The sequence below is a fragment of the Pithys albifrons genome, chromosome 7 (assembly GCF_047495875.1).
Source record: "Pithys albifrons albifrons isolate INPA30051 chromosome 7, PitAlb_v1, whole genome shotgun sequence".
NCBI lineage: Eukaryota > Metazoa > Chordata > Aves > Passeriformes > Thamnophilidae > Pithys > Pithys albifrons.
Genome location: NC_092464.1, coordinates 36,604,167 through 36,626,132, shown reverse-complemented (window position 1 = coordinate 36,626,132; position 21,966 = coordinate 36,604,167). Strand labels below are relative to the sequence as shown.

Below are 21,966 nucleotides of genomic sequence, written 5' to 3'. Positions count from 1 at the left end.
GTCAGATTCAGTTTGAGATTCCTATGGAGAAATGAGCCTGCATTTGGAATTTGCATTACTTGACTAAAAAAAGGAATTATTTTTTTGCATGTTATTTTGGTCCTTGATAAGCTCTAGTGCAGAGCAGCAACTTGGAAACTTTTGAACAAACTTAAGTGTTTTGGTTTTTTAACTAATACATAAGGATGCATTTAGGTTGAACATTGTATTAACTGTGACAATCTCTTAAATACAGAAGCTGAACATTTCTGATTTTTTTTTTGTGAAGTAGAAATCAATTGTCAATTGATAGTTACTTTTGATAAATGTAACAGAATATAATAATTGCATTAAAACAATACTGACTATTAAGATAGGAAGTGGTAACATCTGAAAATCCTGTAGTAAATTATGTGTACAGTGATAATTTGCTGTTGGCCTAGTATAAAGAGCAACTTACACTATGGATCCTACAGCATGGGTGCCTACTAAAATAGTACCAAATCTGTGCTGCAACAGAATAAAAATGAGCAGTTACTTTATGAATCCTTCATGCTATAATCAAGTTAGGGGGGAAAAGGCATGATTATTGAGAAATGTTATTAATTAAATTAAGGTAATTTAGGCCTTTGAAGATTACTTGAAATGTTGGAGGCCAGCATGGGTCTTTGTGAAAGGAGCAGAATTGTAGGAGTACCATGTTCAGTTACCTGCTAGTGCCATTTCTGGCTTGGCACCAACAAATAGCCATTAATGGATCAACCCAGGCTACTGCAGTGGAGTTTTTACACCTCATAATTGTTCCCCTATTTAGGTCTTTACTTTGACCATCAAGTGATTTTCTGTTTATGAATTGAGGCACCACTTTGCATCCAAGATGATCAGTCAGTTTGGGGATTAATTTAGCAGTTCTCATTTATCAATTGCTCTGAAGTCTTTATCTGGTTTCAGTTTCTATGAAGTTAAGGTAAAGAACAATTTTGAGGGTTTTGGACTGAGTGTGGTTGTTTTTCCCTTTGCAAACCATATCCTAGTGCTTGTGGCTGGCTAAAACAAAATAGTATCACCTATAAAAGGCAGGCAAAAATTCTTTTCATTTGGTGTTTACGAAATTGCACTTTTAAAACTTTGCCTAGAGGTAGGGAGGAGTGTTTCAAAAATAAGAGTTAAATTAAAATGTAAAAACATGTAATCTTCCATTTTACTGTATTTCTTCTTCTGCATAAGTAATTCTCTAATAAAAATTAAAGAGCAAGTTGCATGTCGAAGATCAGGTCATCGTAATTCATTGACATTAGGCCACATAACTGAATAATGTCTTACTTCAGTGAAATACATCAAATGAGATCAACAATTATGACTCATAAACATGCCTCGCAGGCATAAAACAGCAGGGAATTAGCATGTGAGGCTGATAAATATGCATGTAAATAAGCTCCCAAAGGAATAACATGGGTTTGATTGATAGGTTTAGAATTGGAACATATGTAAACCCCTTTATTCCTCATTCTGGTGTAGCTAAGTAAAGATGCGTTTTACTTGTTAAAAGTTTCAATAACTTTGTAAATCTTAATGCCACATCTGCTTTTGTGTGTGCAGGCACGTGTGAGTGTCACTTGAGAGATTGATTGAATTGTCTACAGGGTAGATGCCCTCACACTAAGATTGTAGTGTTTGCGTATGTATATTGGAGTGGTGCCTATGTATGTGCACGGGCAGGTACACGTATTTGGGCACTGAATGTTAGAGGATGTTGAGCAAAAGATTATTTTGGGGGTTGTTTTACTCAGAATTCACAGATTTTCAAGTTTGGTTCTGAAGTAGGAAACTGAGCTGTGGTATGTGCACCAGTATATTTATTTTTGCAAATACATTCTGCATTGAAGGTAATTACTATTTCTGTTATAGAAAGTCCCACAAGTACTACTACATTGAAGCGTCTGGCAGTGATTCTTTATAAACTTCCATTTTTGTTGGCATCTTACAGCTTGAGCTCTTATCTACAACTTCAAAGTACCTATCACAGCAGTATCTCTGTGTTGATCAGCCTAAGTGTTTATGTTGTGCAGAGATTTACATCCCTATTGTTAGAAAAGGATAACATACATTGTTTATAAAACGTTAATACTTTGCTTTGCCAAATACAGACCAATTTGTTGCCATTGTCATGTGGCCTGGTGTACATCTGCTTTATTACCACTCCTGCTATTAGGCAATAAAAACTTTTCCAACTAATGCACACTTACTGATGTTGCATCAAGATGTAATTATGCTAAAGTGATCTTAGACCAGTGGCAGGCAAGGTGCAAAACCATTTTCAAAAGTATGAAATGTGTATCGACTGTAGATTTTGGTTCTGGGCAGTTTATAACTAAAATGCTCATTCAGAGCAATTGAAGATGGGGCTCATATCAGAGGTCACAATTGTTCACATGTGAAAATCTCAAATCTGTAATACCTACCTTTCACTAAGAAAAACCTTTCTGTGGAAATACAGCTTCAGCAAAATTACTTCCTTCTGTTTAGATTTATAGATTTTCAAGCTAAGATCAGTAAATTCGGGAACTACTGCTTAGTTCTGAGAGCAGGTTCTTTTTGCTGCTGAAAAATAAACTTGTAGCACTTAAGAGTCATCACATCACATCAAATCTCACGTGGCTTCTCATGAAGCAATTTATAACTACCTTGTATAATTTGTATAGAAATGTTAAATTGATCCCTGCTCCAACACCATCAGCTGCTTAACCCAGAGTGTAACAGCATGTGACACCAAGAAAAAGCGAACCCTGTACACAGAGCAGGGGAGGGGATTTTTTTCATAACAGAGCTGAATAAGCAGATTGCTATCAGGAACTCTGATGGACCATGTTTTTAGCTGCATAGCACTGTCCTTTTTCATGAGGATGCCTAGATATCTCTTGAGCCAACAGAAATAGAAAAGAAACCACTTTTTTTTTTTCCCCTTGACAATGTGCCTTTTTTTTTACACTCGGGGCCATGACAGGCTGTCACTCAGTTTCAACTCCCCACAAGGAATGTCCTTGAATGGTTCAAGAGAAGCCAGGAAATTGTTGCTAAGTATTTTTTTTCCATTCACCTCTAGAATTTTCCACATTTTCTCCAACATGTGTGAAGCCACTGGGAAATATGGTTAAATGAGTTAAGCAGACATCACCCATCTGTGCATCTCAGGGAAAATAAAAACAGTGCTGTCCCTCCGAGAGCTTTCTTGGTACATAACCAAAATCGGAGCAACCACACTCTGAAGCTAAACCTATGCAAGGCTCTGGCAGGAAAAAATGGAGGAGCATTTTGAAGAAACTGCTTCTTCTGGCTTACCCCAGTCTTGCTGTTGCACGGCCTTTGCAGAATGTAAGGTGGTGCTGTCACCTGTGCTCCTCCCAAATGCCTGAACGTGACTGGACAGCCAAGAAAACATGACAGCACATCATATTTGCTTCAGACAGTGTTAAAAACCTGGCATTCAGCCTCAGCTCTGAATATCAGTCCCCTCACAAGCCAAAACAATCACGTCGCAGCCTCCCCCTTGTTTGTATAAATGTTTTATAATTTTAGATAGAAGGCATCACAACAACCCTACTTTTGCTCAATTCTTTATTCACCCTTTAATACTGTTCATTGCCACTCTTTCTACTACTCAAATGATTTGTAATTTGTATCTCTCAAACGGTTCCCACTTGGATTTCTCATGCACTGAAAAGTCAGATGCCTGACATTACTGTGTAAAGTTAAGTGCTTGGGGTTAATGAGTGGCATTAAATTTTATGAGGTCATGTCCAGTAGATGTTAAAAGAAGCTTAAGGGAACTTTATCACTGATAGAAATTAACAGTTGGCACAAAAGAATGCCTGAGGGAGTTCAGTTCTAAGCAAAAAATAAAATAGGTGGTATAAAAACTGAAATATAGAGTGATTGTGATTAATGTAAACATTTTTGTTAGGTAATTGGTTACTTGTTGAAGAAAAAGAAATGAGACCTCACAGTTTGAAAGAAAGAACATTATTGTGTTTAGAAAGCAATTAATGTTTCTAGTCAAATTAAAAAAAATCTACATCACATATACTATTTATATTCTTTCACTAAACGTATAACCTTTGGGGCTATATTTATCAAATAGTCAAGTCTCCACTTATTTACATTAGTTTTTTCTTTGGGCAAAATGTGTTTTCCCTAGTGGAGTATGTTATTTTGTTTCATTAAACCTTTATTTCTACTCACATGCATTGCTTATATTACAGACCAAATAAGTAAATTCTGTATACTTAAGTCATCTAAGGTTTATGTTTCGGGGTGACTGATGGATGGCACAAAAATTCTGTTTCAAAAAGAAAATGGCTACATTAACTTATGGATAGATTTGTTTTGCATAATTATGTGGGGAACCATTCAGTAATTATACTAGTATTCACATGCTGTAATTTTCATCGTCTTTATTCACTGTCATCCCTATGAGAGGAAACAGAAACCTTGTATACATTCTTTCTTGCTCTGTCTTACAACCTGCAGTTACAGCATACAGTACTTTTTCAAATAGTGCTGGTGCTTGAGTAAGACAGCTATTGTCTTGCACACAGATTGTTTGCTTTTTGGCTAAAAGATGTTGGACGTTTTCTGTCTTAGAGAACTGGAGTAACAGTTGAGAAAAATTGACTACTACTAAACATTTTTGCTATTATTGTGTAAACTAAATCATCAGCCTTTTGCAGAACTTCAATATACTGTTAAACACAAGAAAAATGTAGTCATACTTGTCTCATTTGCATTTTAGAAGTCTCATATTTCTTATGTCTTCAAGTGCTTTGTACTTGCATCCTTAGTTCCATTATGAAGTGCCAACAGGCTTTGACACTACTTATCTTCTGCACAGGAGGGCAAGGGTGGAAAACAGAAATCTGTCCCATGATGGATTACATACTTTATTGCAGAAATGTTTTGTGGGGAATTTCTTTCTCAGTATCTACAACAGAGCAATCATTGTTTGACAAACCACCTTGAACTGTAGTAAATAGAAGTGTTTTGTCATTCTTGCTGTCAATTTGATATATTTTTATATTCTGATGTACCTGTGGACTTTCATCTCTTAGACATCTAGAGTTTACTGCTAACGCATATATGCCTTTGCTCTTCAGATTTTTCTAGATCTGTCATTCATAACATGTATCTGGTTTTGCACCAGTGAAGTACAGAGTTGGTACTCTCCAAATTGACTAAAGGTTGATTCACAAGAATTTTGATTAAAACCTAGTGTTTACATTATACATTGGCATAGTTTGATTAGGCAGCTTAAAAGCTCTAGGTCAGTACTTCTTTTATACTGTTTGGTGACATGTTTTTTTCTTCTGGTAAATCTATAGAAAATCTAGGGTACTGCTCCGTTTCATGTTCTCTCAGTTATGGGTCTACTGGATGCACAATGTATTCTAAGAATTAGTAGCATTAATAAGACAGCCTAAAACTAGGAGTCCAGGGCTTTCTGGCTTCATCTTATAAAACCAAGCTAGTCCGGTTTAAGCTCAGGTGTCCCTTCATGGTGCAGGTTCCTTTTGTACAGTTAATTTGATTAGGATAAGGGCTGTTCTTTTGGCAGCAGGAACACCCTTTCAGTGTTGATATTTGCGTTTGGGTGACAGTGTCTTCAGGTTTTGGAGGTTTTTTCTCAGATGTCTTGCTCAAGTTTGCCAGGTACTGGTGCTGCCATAGAGTAACATGATTTTTTTTTTAACAGTGGATTTCTGATTTGTCTTTCCTCTAGAGACTGCTGCTAGTGGAACATCTCTTAAGTTTTACCCAGATAACTTTAAACGCTACCCAAAAACTATGTTGCTTTTTCAAAACTATTAATGTAATCAATTTGTTAAGGAATAAAATATGTCCTCTCTGTTATGTTCTGAATGATGGATGAAGGAACTAAAACTCCTATGCATTTCTAGTATGCTGTGTTCATAGTTAAAACATTTTATGTATGCACTTCTAGTATGTTGTCTTCATAAATAAGCCTTTGTTTATCTCTCCACTTTTGGGGTTTTGTTTTTTTTTCTTTGTGAAATGCTGCTTAAAAGTGTTACTTAGTTACATTATTAAAAACTTATTAAATAGATGTGAGCAGGATTCTATTTCTAACTAATTTAATAGGTTATCCTTCAATTTATGTTAATATAAATCCAAAGTAGCCTTTCGTACCTACAGATCTGGCTGCTTTGAGCAATGCTAAGAGGAACTGTGATAGGGAAGGGGGAGGCTGCAGCTGGAAGGAGTTGGCAGAGCCAAGCTGGGGTGACAAAGGATGCTGTGGGTGCCCAAGTGCCTCTCTTTGGCCCTGGACATTTTAGTAACTGGCTGCTTCCCACGTTGGTTCACATGGGACTTTCTTCATCCCTTACTGTGTGCTTTTAGCATTTGATGAGAGTCCAGTCATTGCCCAGTCTTGCATCTCAGTAACAACTTCTAACTTGAAGTTTCTCATCTGCTTCCTCTCCCTCAGGGCAAAACCCCAGAGTTCTGTTGCTGTCTTGTGGGGGGTAGTGCCAGCCCTTCCACTGGATGCCAAGTAACTCCACTGTCCTTTAGGTTTCTTATGCCTGAATTTCCATGTTTTCTTTTATTAATTTTTTACTCAAACATTCTTTTATTCTTTCTGGTTGCCTCTTAGCCATAAATGCTATCTGTTTTCCCATTCCAGACAAGAAGGCAGCTAGTGACGCATTTGTCACCACAACAGCCACGCAGATTCTCTGATTTCAGGCTGTCTCTCGTTGCATGTGTGTGCCGGGCAAAGTAAAGTGGTATGATTTTCACAGTGTTCCTAAACACATTTGCACTCAAGAAGGAAGATCCAAGAAAGTACATTTTGCTTTCAGAAGCCTTTGACATCCATCAGTAGTGCTGTAAGTCATCAGCCTGCTGCAGTAGAGTCCTTTGATATAAACAACAAAGAAATAAAGCAGAATTGCCCCTGTTCTTTTTAACCTCAGTCCTGGTTATCATGAGACCACCTCCCTAACTTTAGGAGATGAGGCTGTTTATCACGTGGCTCCTTGGTTAGGCTGGCCTTTAACCTGGTAAACCTGTTATTCTCAGTTAAAGATGAGTTCACTGCTTGTTGAAGGGGCAATTCCATTGCAATAAAAGAGCACTTAATCCTTTCTTATTTGTCTTCTACTATCATTTATTCTTGGCAAAACAACAGAATTTTAGAAGACTTCTGCTCAATCTCTTTTGTTCAGGATTTTTTTCCTAGAATCAATGGAGTATGCATTACTGCTTTTGAATATGAAAATCAGACTATACATACATATGATTTATTATCCCAAACAGAAAGATTGCATCTATCTCTAGGATAGAAATTTGGTTAAAACTAGTATGTAATTGAAGTAAGTTAAAGGACAATAGTAGCCTTCAAACATAGAAAGAGATGGTATGTTTTTCTTATTGTCAATGTAAGTGGTCTCTGGAGACCACCTTTTTACAGTGATTGTGCATGTCTAAGATTAAGCGAAGCTGCATGACCAGTGCTATCTCAGGAGGATGCTGAGTCATTAACTCATGTTTATTGCCTTTTGCCATCTTCAGATTATTGCAATTTATAGCTCAAAGGCCTTTTAGGCTGTTTATAAGTTAAAATTAGCTAAATTCTTCTGGATGCAAGTGATAAGTCACTCGGCATTTGTGTATCATCAGCGTGTAAGTTCCTAGCAATGATGCGGGAACTCAGCAGCTTCTCAGGTTTTTTTTTTCCTTTCTGTGCAAAGTCTAATTGTCCTACTTGTCCCTGGCTATACTGGATTACTCCATTCTCTGTTTTGCTAATGTTGCTAATCTGTAATTTTGTAAATTGCGTGTGCTCTTAAAGAATTTACTGAAGGTACTGATATTATTTGTTAGGTATATAGTTTCCACTTCAGTCAGTCTGTATCTTGTCCTGAAATCTTTTGAGTCACATTTGGTGATAACCTAGGAATTTGTTTAGGTTAAACATCATAAACCATCAGCCAGGTTATGTAGCAGATACAGGCTGTAGTACTGAGCTGATGAATGTAATATGGACATAATATACTATGGGCCAAAGACAGGTGCACTAGGAGAAGTAACTGAAAAAACAAGTTAGAAGAATTGCATATTTTTGTTTAAACAATCTTATTGCTGCTGGTAGCAAATTCAGTAGAGGCATTACTGGACTAAGTGCATATCGACTTCACTGGAGTCACATTTGCTTATATAAGCTAGTATTGTGTGGTTCCCACTAAATGGGAAGTCAAACTATTTTTCCATGTATGTGCATTTTCTGAAGTGTTTAAATCACTATTTCTATCACAGTCAAACTTGGTCTTCCCATTGTGCTCACAGAGATTATATTAAAATACATCTGGATGTAAATTATTTGAGATTTTGGTAGTTTGCAACCATCTGAGAATTCCCCTGAAGTATTGCTATGATTAGTTCAGTGTTATTAGAGTGAAATTCCTTATTCTCTGTATTATATTGATTTTATTTTAGAGTACAGTTTATAGCTCAGTGTATTTTGGTAAATGCAGAAGGAAAAGAAAAAATATAAATAAGTCCCTTAAATACATTTCTTAGACATTGATGCTACATTCTAACTGCAGAATCCATCGTCTAGACCTTTGTATAGCTTTTCCTATCCATGTTTTTTCACACATATGTTTTACATGGGGTACAGTAGTATGTTAATGTACAGACTAACTTAATGACAAGGTTGGTGTTTAGATTTGTGAACACTGAGCAGCACTCTCACTTAAATGAAAACCCTCTTTTTTATGTGTCTTGATTTAAACAGATTTTGCCTGGAGAATATGCAGTTTGCTCATATATGCGTATCCACATATGCAATTGTGATTTTATATGCAAAGATCATAGAAGATGCCACTTTATTGTCATAAATCAGCAATCCAAAAGACACTAGAATTAACTGGCTTTGAGCAACATGCAATACCAAATATTCTTATTATCTCCAGAAGTTTTTGTTCCTAAATGCAAACCAGTGTGCCTGCCTCTCAATATTGTTCAAACAGCTTTCAGCAGAGCTCAAACAGGCTTTGATTTTGCACCTTTGTTCCAGCATTCCTTACCTACTTCCAAATGTGACCAGTCAGCTTTCACTATGGCAAGATTTCTATCTCTGTGGGTACTGTATGGTGTTTTACAGTTGTTCCTTTAATAACTCAAATAAGTTTATGGGGAAATGCTTACCATATTTTTTCATGTCAATATTGAAGGATAAACATAATATTTCAGCCTCTGTAAGATTTTTGTACTTAGAATGGCAAGTTCATTAGTTCATCTCACAACTCCTTATATGCATATACCACTAATTATCTCATTGTAACGTTTTTTATTTCATTTGTGGCAAAATATATTATTTTAGGGCAGAGCTGATGTAACTGAAATGCTATCAGAAATCTGCACTGCAGGCGTTCAAAGTATGCATCTAATGCTAAATGAACATGAAGCAAGGGATAGCGTCATGTTTGTACGTAAAAGATTGTTCACCCAAAAGTTGCATGGTATTTCAGAAAACCGAACTTGCTCGGAGTGAAACGTTCAACTTTGCAGCCTAATAATTATTTAATAAATATCAGAAGTGCTGTGCACTCAATTGTTTAGCTGACGGCATTATTTTCAGTGTTGTGCCCCGCTTCCAGCGTGCTCCGTGTGTCTTTCTGGGCTATATTTGGTGGGTGAAGCCGCTCCGTGCGGTGCTGCGGGCGGGGCCGCGGGACGCTCCATCCGAAACTCCGCAGCGCCCTCTGCCGGCGGGACCGCGCCCCGCCAGCACCACCGCGCGGCGCAAACCCGCGGCGCGCCGCTGGCCGAGTATCCCCGTTTGCCGTGGTTTGGGTATTACTTCTCCTTTTATTTTCTCTTCCTTTTTTTTTCCCTCCTCCCACTGCCGTTTTGGTCTATCAGCGGACCCAAATCTGAAAGCAATCATCTTTTTGTATTTTACTTTGTTTTTTCTTTGCTGCAGAAATCCTGAAGACTTTCCAAACGCATATTTGGTGTTGTAGAAATACAAATTGTCTGCTCCTTTGTAAACCTTTCAATTGTCAGACTTTTCCCTTTCAAAATTATAGAGGAGCTTGGAATCACCCATGCTAAAATAAAGAATTTATAACTGTATGGAACAGATGTTTTCATAAACATTTGCTATAATTAATTTCAACTAGGGGATTGAAGGAACAAAGCAGTTTTTCCCTCTTCAAAACTTTATTGCCTTTTCCCCATACAGCGAACTCAGAAATCTTTGCTTTAATATTGTTAATGAAACAAATTTACCCTTCTGTTTGGTTTTCATTATGAAAAAAGGAAAGCTTAATTTAAACAAAATACCAGTCTTTGGAACAATGGAGAAATACCCTGAATTTCAAACATTGCATGTAAAGGAACAAAATACAGAGCGTAAGTGTTTAGGTGTTCATTTCTGAGACCACAGCTCTGTGGTGTCAATTGGCAGAGAGATTCCTAGGTATCAGAATTAATTTTATCCAGATCAGTCTGATTAATATCTATCTGTGGAGTAAATAGTACAAAGGAATTTTATGTTTGAAGATTTGTGAACCCTGGTGTTAGAAAAAGCAAAGGAGTCTTGTGGCATTATATATAGTTTTAATGCATACTAAAATGCTTATTGTATGTTGATTACCCCTTTATACTCACAATAAAGGTCTGCAAGCTGTTAAGCAATTTTTGTTGTTGTTTGTATTATACGAGGAACACATTTTGACTGAAATCATTCTTCCATATTTTTATTGTCACTAGTTTTTGGGGGATATTGTTTGGAGTGTATATAGTTCAGAGCCAGCATTTTGTTACTATTGTGAAGAATAAAAAATATCCATGTATTATTGTTCTGGTTTTACTAGTTCCTGTGTATTATATCAATATCAATTGACCAAAAAAAATGTTTAAAGTTTTAAAAAAAGAACAGCTTAATTGTTTTACACCTGAAAGAACCAGTGCAGCTGCAAGGATTTTTTGAGCAAACTAGAATTCCTGACTGATCTGTCATCTATAAAGTGTGCAAAGAAAAATAGGTAGCTGTCATTAAAATTACATTTCAGCTTTCAATAACCATTTAATGAGTAGCGTAATTATATAAGTATGGTACCTCAAGTACTTCACTCAATAATTAAAAATAATCTCATCTTTAAAGTGAAAGCACTGTAATTATTATTTGACTTAACCAGGACCACTGTTATGATCTCCAGTGGCACCTCAGATTGTTCCAAGTGGTTTTGAAAGTATAAATTAAAATTGGATAAATCATTAAATTATTAAGCTTTAAATATGCTGAAAATTAATATAGCATGGAATTTTGAAGTCATGTTGTAAGAATTGACAACCTTAGACTGCAAGCATAGATTAGTGTGAAAATTTTCCTTGTCTCTAATCATAAAAGCACTGCATTAATGATTGAGTGTTTTATATCAACTTGAATTTTTACAACTGTTAAATAATTTTTGTGCTTTAACAACAGTTTAACCTTTTATTAGAATACAAAGAAAAATATTAAGCAGAGTGCAAACAGGTCAGCAGAAGAATCTCTCTCCATTTTGACACTTGTAAGCAGGGAAATGCACAGTTTGAGTTCCTAAGTAGGATCACTTTTATCACAGATTCCTAAACTGCCAGCCATAAAGCCCTTTGATAGGTGACACAAGATTGGTAAATAGGTTATCACTGTGTAAATATACGTGTGCTTACACATAGGCATGCATATGGGGGTGTATACATGGATACAGAAATATCTATATATGTAAAGACGTTTCCTCAATATCAAAGCATATTTTCTCAAGAAAAAATGAGAGCTTGATTGTTTGTTAAAGTAGGAGTACAGCCACAGATCAAGGCTGTGTCACTCAGGCTTCTTGTCTTCGTAAACTTGCAGCTGGCTGTGATAGTATCCCACCCCTCCTCAGTAAGAAGTCCACTGCTGAATTTTTACATCTTACAGGAAATAGCTGTTTTCAGAGAGGTAATGAAAGAGATGAGGGAGAAATGTCTGATCCCTACATCATTCTTCACATGCATTTTTACTCTTGCTGAGCAGATGCTTAAGCTCGGTGTTCATTATGCCTGGAGCATACCCAGAGTATCTTCCCACCTGTGGACTGGGACTCTGAAATGCTGTCCAGTTTCTTATTACCTGAAGTGGAAACTATGCTTGAAAAAGCTCTTTTTTGAGAAAAAGATCCTACTGATTGAGTCACCATCCCTGCAGGTATTTAAAACACACCTGCCATTTTTAAGGATGTGGCACTTGGGGAAATGATTTAGTGCTGGACTTTGCAGTTAGTAGTTGGACTCAGTGATCTTAAGAGGTTTTTTTGAACCTAAATAGGTTTGTTATTCTATCAGTATGATAGGTTGTTAAAAAATAAAAATACAGAAATAATGTGCATATTTCAATTAGACTTTTCCTTGTTAGAGTTTCTACACATGGTTTTCAGATAATCTTCAGGAAGTGTATTTGGCATCCTCCTTATTCTGGGTTCTCCGATTTTATGCCATGTCTATAGTCTGAAATATGTTCTTACGTATTCTTCCAAAGAATTCTTACATATATATTTCTACAAAGAAAACAGTTACTACAAGTGATAAGCCCAGGTGTTCTGGGTGAATCTGCTACCCTAGCAAATGTGCAGTTTGTAAGTTCTTCTCCATGCATCTCAGAAGTCTAAAGAAGCCAGCATTTGAAATATTCTTTTGACTGCTTAGTGAAAGTGTCAATTCTGAGTTACACAAATTCTCTTGCAACCGCTTCCAGCTCTGCCCAGTAGTGCCAGGTCCCAGCTACCCACCTGAGTCCCAACTCCCTTTAGCCCCTGGTCTTCATGCACAAAAACAGGTTTTGCTAAAATGAGTCAATTTAACTGAATTCTTTTGAGAGAAAATTTTTATTCCCAGGAGATGGAGTTTCTACAGTTAAAGCAACAGCAAAAAAGTTATCCAGATTATTTTCAGTCCCTTTGGAAGGATATAGCCTTATTTTATTACTGTATTTAAAACAGTAACTACTCTAGTGCTGAAAGCTGTACTTACTTTGATATGGATGCTTGTTATGGTATTGCTTGTTTGCCTTCTCTTTCCTCTGAAAGTGTGGCAAGATATATTTTGCCTTTTTTTTTGCTGAGCTTTTCCATTTGAAGTTAGGAAAGCTTTTCACAAGATGTGTGGCAGGGTTGATGGAGCATCCTCTATGTCTTCAGCAGAGCCCTTCTTCCCATAATTGACTTTCAAAATGAAGCTAAAGATTCAGATAGTACTGAATCAATTAAGATTTTTAAAGGAGAACACAAATTTTGTTACCACCATCATGAATCTTATATTCATAACTGCTCAGTACACTCCCACTTTTACCAGGAAGTTGGGTTATTATCAGTGCAGAAGATAGAAGTAATATATCTGTTCTACTGAGAGTTCACCATACCTTTCAGGAGAAGTAACTGGAAGTTTCCTGAGGAGAGGTGATCCAGGACAAGGATTTCCACAATTTAGTGTCATTAGTTAGTGAAGCTACAGAGTCCCGTTTGTCCTCGAGTATCATTGACTATGGAAACTTAATAGGATTTGCTAGAAAATCTTTTAAAGAAATCTAGGTAAAATTTAGAGAATCTTCTTTTAAATCAATTAATGCTTTGCACTTTGCTTTATGATTTTTATCACTTTGAATGAAATGAAAGATATCTTAGTCATCTTTCAAGGTGTCATAACAGACATACTTATCTGAAAGGGGATGGAGCAAAAGAGCAATCACAGAAGTGCCTGCTCTACTAAATCCTGGGTTTAGGAAGTGAATACACCTAGTCCTGTCCAATTTTGATAGCTGCTGCTAATGATATAATGAACCAGCAAACACAGCTTTCAAAAAAGGCCCCAACAGTAACTTGGATGATAATGAGATTTATTAACAAAGGGTATATAATTAAGAATGCTAAAGTATTTTATGGTCATTTAAATAAAGGAAATTATTGTCTTCAGAATAAGGCAAGCTATGTTTAGAGTAGTTTGTAAAGAACAGCTCAGTGGATGTAGCAGAACCAGGATCCCACAAAATGTTTCTTGTGAGATCCTGGTGGAAGAACAGCTATTATCCTGGTTTTCTTTGCAAAGTCCTGTTGACTCTTCAAGCAGGACAAATGGTTTTGTTGAATGATGATAAAGGCCTTGCATTTTTTGAGATATTCTTAAACTTCATTCTTCAGAAAGGAGGAAGATTGTGTTGCCATTCTTGAAAACAGATCATTTTCAGCATATGAACTTAGCATTGTGAATGAGTTTTCTTTCGAAGTCTGAATAGTGTCATAGGTGGATGCTTAGGAGTTGTCCCAGTATAAATAAAGTCCAATAGTGCACTCAGGACCCATTTTAATGTGCTGTGTTCCTGTAACGGTTGCCCAGTGTCACTGCACCTAGACATGGGTCTTTAAAAGAGACTGAACATAGGTTAGTCACTTCTCTGAATGCTCTGGATCAGATGTGGAGATGGGATATATATGAAAAAGCGTATTACTGAGAATTGTCCCAATACGAGAGGGAGACTTATTTTACAAGATAGGAGAAAAAAATGAACAGATGGTTATTAATAATGGAAGGGTCGGCTCCTGGATGAAATATCGGGTGTTGTTAATTTAGTTAAATTTAGTAAACAAAAAGCAGATTGATTGAGTAGGATTTCCATTTTCAAAATAAATTGAGAGAGCTAATTAGTGAAATCAACTGGACTGAGGAATATTAGACTAAAATGTAGCATGGGTTTAGGAATTATTTTAGATAAAGGTGCAAAAATTAATAAAAAACCCTGCATTCCAAATTAGATAAGAAAAAAAACACTTGGAAGTTCTATGCCAAAGTGAATGATAAAGTATTTTTAAGGAGTGCCAGGAGTAAGCAAAGATCCTGAAAGAAACAGAAAAACAGCTTGATCTGCAAAGAAGGCCACGTCCTGGATATCAGAAAGTGTGGGATTATGGTAGCAATCAGCAAAAGTTAAGTTGAATTAGAGTATAAGAAGAGAATTTAAATTAACAAGAAAATATTACTTGACTATGTAAAGAAGGTTTCTAGGGAAGAAAACTAGAACGATTGTGCAGTGCAAATGAACAATTTATACTAAATGTAATCCAGGTATGGTTTAAATCGGAAAATATTTAATTTTCCATACAAACATTTTCAGACAAAGGCCTAAAAAAACCAGTAAAATAGATGGGAGTGTTGAGAGATACTACAAATTAGCACAGCTAATAAAGATTAAAGCATATGACTCGGCAGTTAAATGCCTCCCTGACATCCAATCCCGTCGGATCTCGGAAGCTAAGCAGGGTCAGCCTCGGATTAGTACTTGGATGGGAGACCTCCTGGGAAATGCCGGGTGCTGTAGGTTCTAGTCCTGAGGACTTCCCTGTCACTGTCCAAGGTCGCTCGGCCGTGGCAGATGAACCTCAGGACTTAAACGGTGGGGCCAGTTCTGCGCACGCTGAGCCTCACCTAAAATCCACTGCGCAGGCTGGAAGGGCACACCCACATGGGGACAGCCCTTCCCAAATCTTTGTTCGCGAAGCCGAGCGACACACCCACATATGACTCGACAAGAGAATGTCTTTCAAGCATACTGACAAATACTGCTGCATGGAAAAAATTATAGTATTTGAGTTCATGGCTGATAACATATATTTGAAGAAGTGGAAATGTAGTACCTGTAATTAGATTAAGAGGGGAAAAAAGTGATAGCAAAGGATCTGTACAGGCTGACCATTAGTTGTGCAGGGCTTTAGAAAAGTTTTTAAGAAAGAAGTAAGAGAGAAAAGGAAAGCAATTAGCATAACTTTTATGTAGGTTTTTTTGTTAAATTGGAGATTGTAACCACCTAACCTTCTCACCTTTCAAAATATACATTAAGGAAATGCAATAAGTCTTCAGTAAACTATCTGATCCAGTGCCACACAAGATGTTGTGAAATGGAAAGGATGGGGATTAGTGAAGTGTAGTAATTTAAAGAGGAATAGAGAAGTTCAGATTTTAAGAAAAGAATTATTTTTTTGTGACTGAACAAATCTTATTCAATATTTTCAATTTTTTGTCTTGCTACAGAATCAGAGCTGATAGCCTTTTATTAATAAAAATTATTAGAAGGTAGTATCTAGTGCAAGAGCAAATAGAGTATTCAGGTAGGACTGGCCCTCTCTGAAGAAAAGAGGACTCCAAATATGAAACTGTGTGAAATACATTGCACTAGCAACAGTTTCTACTGTAAACTGCAAACTTTTTTTGTATATAAAAATGGAGAGTAAACATAGTGTACTTCTATAAGCTTATACTAGTAAAACTGTGTTTAATAATTTGAGAAGGGACTCAGTCAAAATTTTAAGACATTCAGACTCCAAACTGAACACAGAGGCTACTTACGACAGCTCTAAGAATTTGAAGATATGAAGTTGAGATTTGTCTTTGTAAGTTTCATGTGAGTTTTGTCATAAGTTACCACATGGTAAAATCAGTGGAAATTCTCATCAATATGGTTTTATTTATTATCTGTGTTTGTCTTACAATAAAGGTGTTTTTTCTTATTTTTGTATTAGGAGGATCAAGTGAAAATGGAAGCACACATCAAACATCAGATTCTGATGGAACTTTTATTTCGTACAGGTTTGTAATTTTTCATATTTTTCTTCTAAGTTTAAAAAGATTGGCTTTAATAAGCAGCAAAATCCATTTAAAGAACACAGTCTTTTGGAAGATTGATCAATCTAAACTGAAACAGTCAGTGGACTAAAGAACATGAAGGATTTAATTAAGGAATGATCTGAAAAGTTGTCTTCTGTTACTATTTCTTTAGAAAGTTGTTCAAAATGTTTAACTACTGGAAGTACACAATATTCATAAGCCTAAATATTTTAAGGTTTTGGGTTTTTTGTTTTATTTTGTTTTCTCCAAAGTATACAATAAAGTAGAAAGTCTCAACTCAACTCATAGCAGCTGAGCTAAATGTTGAAATACTCAACTTACTAGTGGTCACCTTTCTCATCTTCTCCAGAGTAAGTGGCTCTCTGGAGCTCATAGAATCTTCTTTGATCATTATTGCAGGTTAAAAACCAAAGACAGGATTAGTTGAATTTGAGGTTATTTTACAGGGAAGTAATATTTCAATTCTGTTGGTAGTAAACACCAGTTGAAGAAACATGATGCTGAGTAACTTTTTGCAGCAATGTCACTGAGCTTGATTCTTGTCTGGATATATACCAGAAGGGTGTCTTTTGCTTGAGAGCGTGGAAAGATTATCAGCAGCTATGCAGTTTCTTCTTTCACCCACAAAGTACTGCCTTTCCTACAAAAAATTCTATGTCCTTTTGACTAGTAAATTAATAGAATGATTTGTGCTAACCAGAATGGTTGCATCTGATTTTGATGTTCAAGTAGGGTAAAGCAAGCTTACCACATGATCATTTTGGAATCATTTAGTGCACTGAGTCGGTTGGCATCTTTATTCATTTTTTGTTTGTAGTCTGTTGGAGTGTGTACTTCAAAGAGGTATAGTCAGGCAGGAGGAACCAGCCTGTTTGCCTTGTCCTGACTGCAGCCAGCTGGGCGGGGAATTCCACACCGTGGCGCAGGTCCTGCACTATGCTGGTCGTGAGGAGCCTTCAGGCACGGGGTGGCAGGGAGGGACACGATGCTGGAGAACCTGTTGCAGGCTGGAGACTGAAAGATTGCTGAGGAGAGCAAAGAGTGAACAGCCTGGTCTTGAAGATGTTGAAAAGGAAGACTTTTGTAAGGACCTAGAGGGAACAGCAAAGAATTTGCTGTGATTCAGACACCCAGAGGAAGCTTCTGGACAGAGCAAGGTTGGAAAAAAGGGTGTGTCTGCCGGGACTTGGTGGGATTGGGGAGGTTTGATTTAGGTATCCTTCCAATTTCCTGTATCCTAGTAAGTCCACTCAAATGAAACCTACTTTGTGATGATATAAAACTCTTCTAGGGTAGTTAGCGTGTTCATTTTGATAAAAATATGTCAGCAGATGCGTTTCAGGTTTCTGCCTGACTATTTCTTGTCATATTTGTCCTCTAATGCATGTAGGATACTATCTAAGTTAAAAAAGGGACTCAAAATACCATCCAGAATAACCTTCATGGTTTTTAGGTGAGAAGCATCTGTAGATACAGAGACCACAAAGCAGTCTTTGAAAAATAGACAAGATAGAATTTAGCCAGATGAGCAAATGAAAGTTGAAAGCTCTTTCTGCTATTAATTGAAGGACACTTATTCCTGAAAGTCATCAACTCAAGAGCTCCATGTGTTGTACCTGCCAAGGGGTAACACTTGAAGAAGCAGCCAGCTTCAGCTAGGCTCTAGTTCCATGAGAGTCTAAGCTGTGGGTGTGGGGTCTGACCCTTTCTTCCTACCCATGCCCTACTCATACCTCAGCACTCAACTCCCAGGCAACTAGGGAGGTAACCCTGCCCATTCTTCGCAGGGAGAGCTTTCTGATGATGACTTCGTTCACGGTATTCTCCTGCCAAAGCTTTGGATGGGTATCAGTGCCTGCGCAAGGAATGTGGCTCGCACAGACAGCTGGAAATAAATGGGAGAACAGCGCATGGTACCATTTACTTAAATCAGCCTAAACTGTAGTGAATCCTCAGCCATCTTTACTGCTCCACAAATTAAGTGGAGGTTAAAGCTGGTCTTTGTATCTTCATATTCCTTAGTCCAAAGCATATTTAATAAATGTGATGTTGGCTACAAGTTCCACTGAATAATAATTGTCTTCTGTATGAGAGGATTATAACCTAACTTAGAAAATTAAAGTTAATTAATCTTTTAAAAGTGGTCCCTTATACAATTTCCAGAGTATTATTGTTAAAATTAAAGTCAAGATGATAAAGTGAGATAGTAGAGAAGATAGATACATACGTGTGTGTGTGTGTGCGTGCCTGTGTGTTGAGGAGGTGTATATGTATAATAAATATGAAAGATACCTCTTTTAATGACTAGCAAGCTATTGCTGTTGTTAAGTAGTATTGCAGTGTTCTAGGCATGTAGTGAACATTTGTTGCTCAGTGGTAAGTAACTCCTGTCATAGAACAAGACTGGCTATAAATATGTTGGTTAGGTTAAATTTTGTGTTGATAGTTGTAGTTCTAGGCTGCATGTTAGGTAAAAATGAGCAGCTAATACCTTATGGAAGATGAAATGTGAATCCTAAAGCACCTTGAAAGGTAACGATGGTAAGTGTTATTTCTTTAAGGATTAATTAGAGATTTGGACTTATTTTAGGACACTGTCAAGGAATATTGTTTCAGTAAATTAGTAATTTGGTAAAACACTTTGTAGTCTTGTTTACCCAATTTCAGTTCAGAAGACTGGCTAGTGAATTTTTGCCCTAAAAGGCAAAGGTATCTTTAGATCATGGGAGGTGTCATATATGTAGAAGGCTAATGCATAAAAAATTTGACTGAAAATTTTTACTGAAACAGAAGTTACTTTATATTTTGTCAGAAGCAGGTCTTTACAATTTATTAGGAGAAGAGACAACTCCAAAAACATTTGAATGTGAATATGTTTTGTTATTAAAGTGCTCTTAGAAGTGTATTGTTTTACCACACTAAAAAATAAACCCCAGGAGAGGTTACTTGATTTTAAAGGACAATTTGACACTCTCCAGTACAAGACTCCAAGTGTGTGTGTGCGTGTGTTAGTTAATAAAGGATGATAGAACATTATCCTTTGATATATTTACGATGCTCCAGAACTATTTGTATAGTTTTGTTTTTAATATGATGGTGTCACCTTAGAGTTTGTGACTCTTGCTTATGATCATGGCACAGATTTAATGCTGCATGTGTTCAGATAGTGAACATTTCCCATTAGGTCATAAAGTTTGTAAGTAAAGTAAGTGAAAAGCACATGTGACTGGCACATATTTCTAAATATTCTGTGAATTTTTGAATGTGTTTTGTCAGGTTATAGAGAATTTTTCTAGTTTGTCTAGTTGGTCTTTAGGCTTTGATGGAAGTATTCTTTGTGTACTTGGGAGAAAGCTTTACTAATCAGAAATTATGAAAATTATTTCCTAGAACCATGTCATCAAGATTAGAAGTTCCCTATTAGAAACATTTGAACAAGGTTTTAGACATACAGTAACTTTCATCTTTAGGATGTAAGAAACTTAAGGAAAATATTAGAGCTCCTCTCCACCATATTATTTTACTGCTGTGGTTAAAGCCTTTTCTGGATGTCCAAATGGGCTGGACTTTACCACAAGGAAAAAGAAAAATAGGTGTGTGTCTCTAGTTTCAGTATCTGCAATGCAGTGCCACTGGAAGGTAGAAATACTGCCTTTCTCCTCCCTTCCCAAGGGCAGCTGACCTTCTCCTCGCCAAAGAGGTGAACCCCTTGCCAGCACATATGACTACAGACTATTACATTAATCTGTTTAGCCTCAGTACCAGCTGCTTGCATGTTTTTAATTATCTTATTAGATGGTATAACAGTGACCTATGAAATAAAATGAAGGTGAGTATTTTTTAACTTTATTTTACAGGCTATTTTTCTAAATATATTTTAATGACCTAATTATGACTTTTAGGGAGAGTCATTGATGCAGACATTCAATTTGGATGATAGAATCTAACATCTCAAGGACACTTATTTTCTTCCAAGGTGGATTCTTACATTAATACTGCTTCTAATAAATATATAGCCTAAAAAAGCTCACTTTTCATACTCATGTTGTTAACTTACTTTATGATTCAGAGACCCATGACTGCTATGCTGAATAGTTTCTTAATACATCTCTGCACATGTACAAAAGTTTAATTTCTACCCCATGTATCAAGATGAAGTTCTTTCCTGTGTGGCCTAAACTACATGACAAGTGATGATTGCTCAGACTGTGGGTTATGTAGACAAGGCATATTCCTTCTTCTGCTCATACTTCAGAAGGCCAAAGATCTAGTATAAGAAAGATTTCTGTATTCCATTTTCTTCCACTTACTTCTTACAGATTCTGCCTACCAGATGTTTCCTTTCTTACTGCAAAAAAGCGGTGTGGTCCTGCTGGCTGAGCCGTGTTTCTTGTGTGCCAGCCAACTGCAGGACTGATACTGGGCATACAGAAGAAAGACAGCAAGGTGTGCAAGCCGTTCCTCCTTTTTCCTACCCCCTTCCAAAAGTGGGCACTGAAATCAGTTTGATTCCTCCTTGACCTGTGTTTTTTCTTGGCAGTTGAGCCAGAAATGGCTCTGTAGCCTCCATCTTCCTGCGTTAAACATAGTGTGAAGATTTCTGCAATTTATATACCCCCACCTTGTGGAAAAACTTGCCCTAATCTATTAGGAAGCAGCCATTTTCCATTTACACAAGCCTATTTAGTCTTGTTGATACGCAGACGATGTTACTTTATTGTTTTAATTTTAAGCAACCTCTGTGCAATTATAATCTAACTTTTCCTAACTTTGTTCAGTGTGTGTCCCTACTTAGTTAAGACCTGTAAAAAATAAGCGTTTTTCAAATATTTTGAAATAGAAAAATTTGGAAACAGAAGGCAGAGCAGTCAAGTTGGCACTGCACCTTCACTCTGTAAAGAGACTTCTCAGTGCTTGAATCCTTCCTGTCTTTTCAGAAGGAAGTAATAAAACTGATACCCATGTTTCTTTTGTTTTGCTTCAAACCCTTTGCTAGACGCTGTTCTAGTTGATGTCATTTATGTGCAAAGAGGCCTCTTCGGTATGAGTTTTGGTTTTTTTCTGAGAGCCTGTAAACTCTCTCCTTGAATTTGTGATTCTTCTGAAAGTTCATCTTCATAATGTGCTAAGAGTCTTTCTCTGGATGTGGCAGTCTGTGCCAGTACTCTCGTTTTTCCCTTGTTTGTGATGTTGTTAGGAATTCCATCTTTCAAATCTCCTTTTTCTAGGAAGAGAAAATGACTCTTTGCACTGATAACAAGTTTC

The 21,966-nt window shown here is 36.8% G+C and overlaps 1 protein-coding gene across 6 annotated transcripts in view; it reads left to right on the top strand.

Annotated features, from left to right (window-relative positions):
• TBC1D5 (TBC1 domain family member 5) overlaps nt 1-21,966 on the top strand; it is a 313,509-nt gene that overhangs the window by 143,321 nt on the left and 148,222 nt on the right. For 4 of the 6 annotated variants that reach the window (XM_071561054.1, XM_071561056.1, XM_071561052.1 and 1 more), the window contains 2 exons: nt 16,596-16,662; nt 18,489-18,614. In XM_071561054.1, the coding sequence (XP_071417155.1) occupies nt 16,596-16,662; nt 18,489-18,614 (193 nt within the window). The remainder of the gene's footprint in view (nt 1-16,595; nt 16,663-18,488; nt 18,615-21,966) is intronic. The other 2 variants (XM_071561058.1, XM_071561057.1) reach the window with 1 other exon arrangement.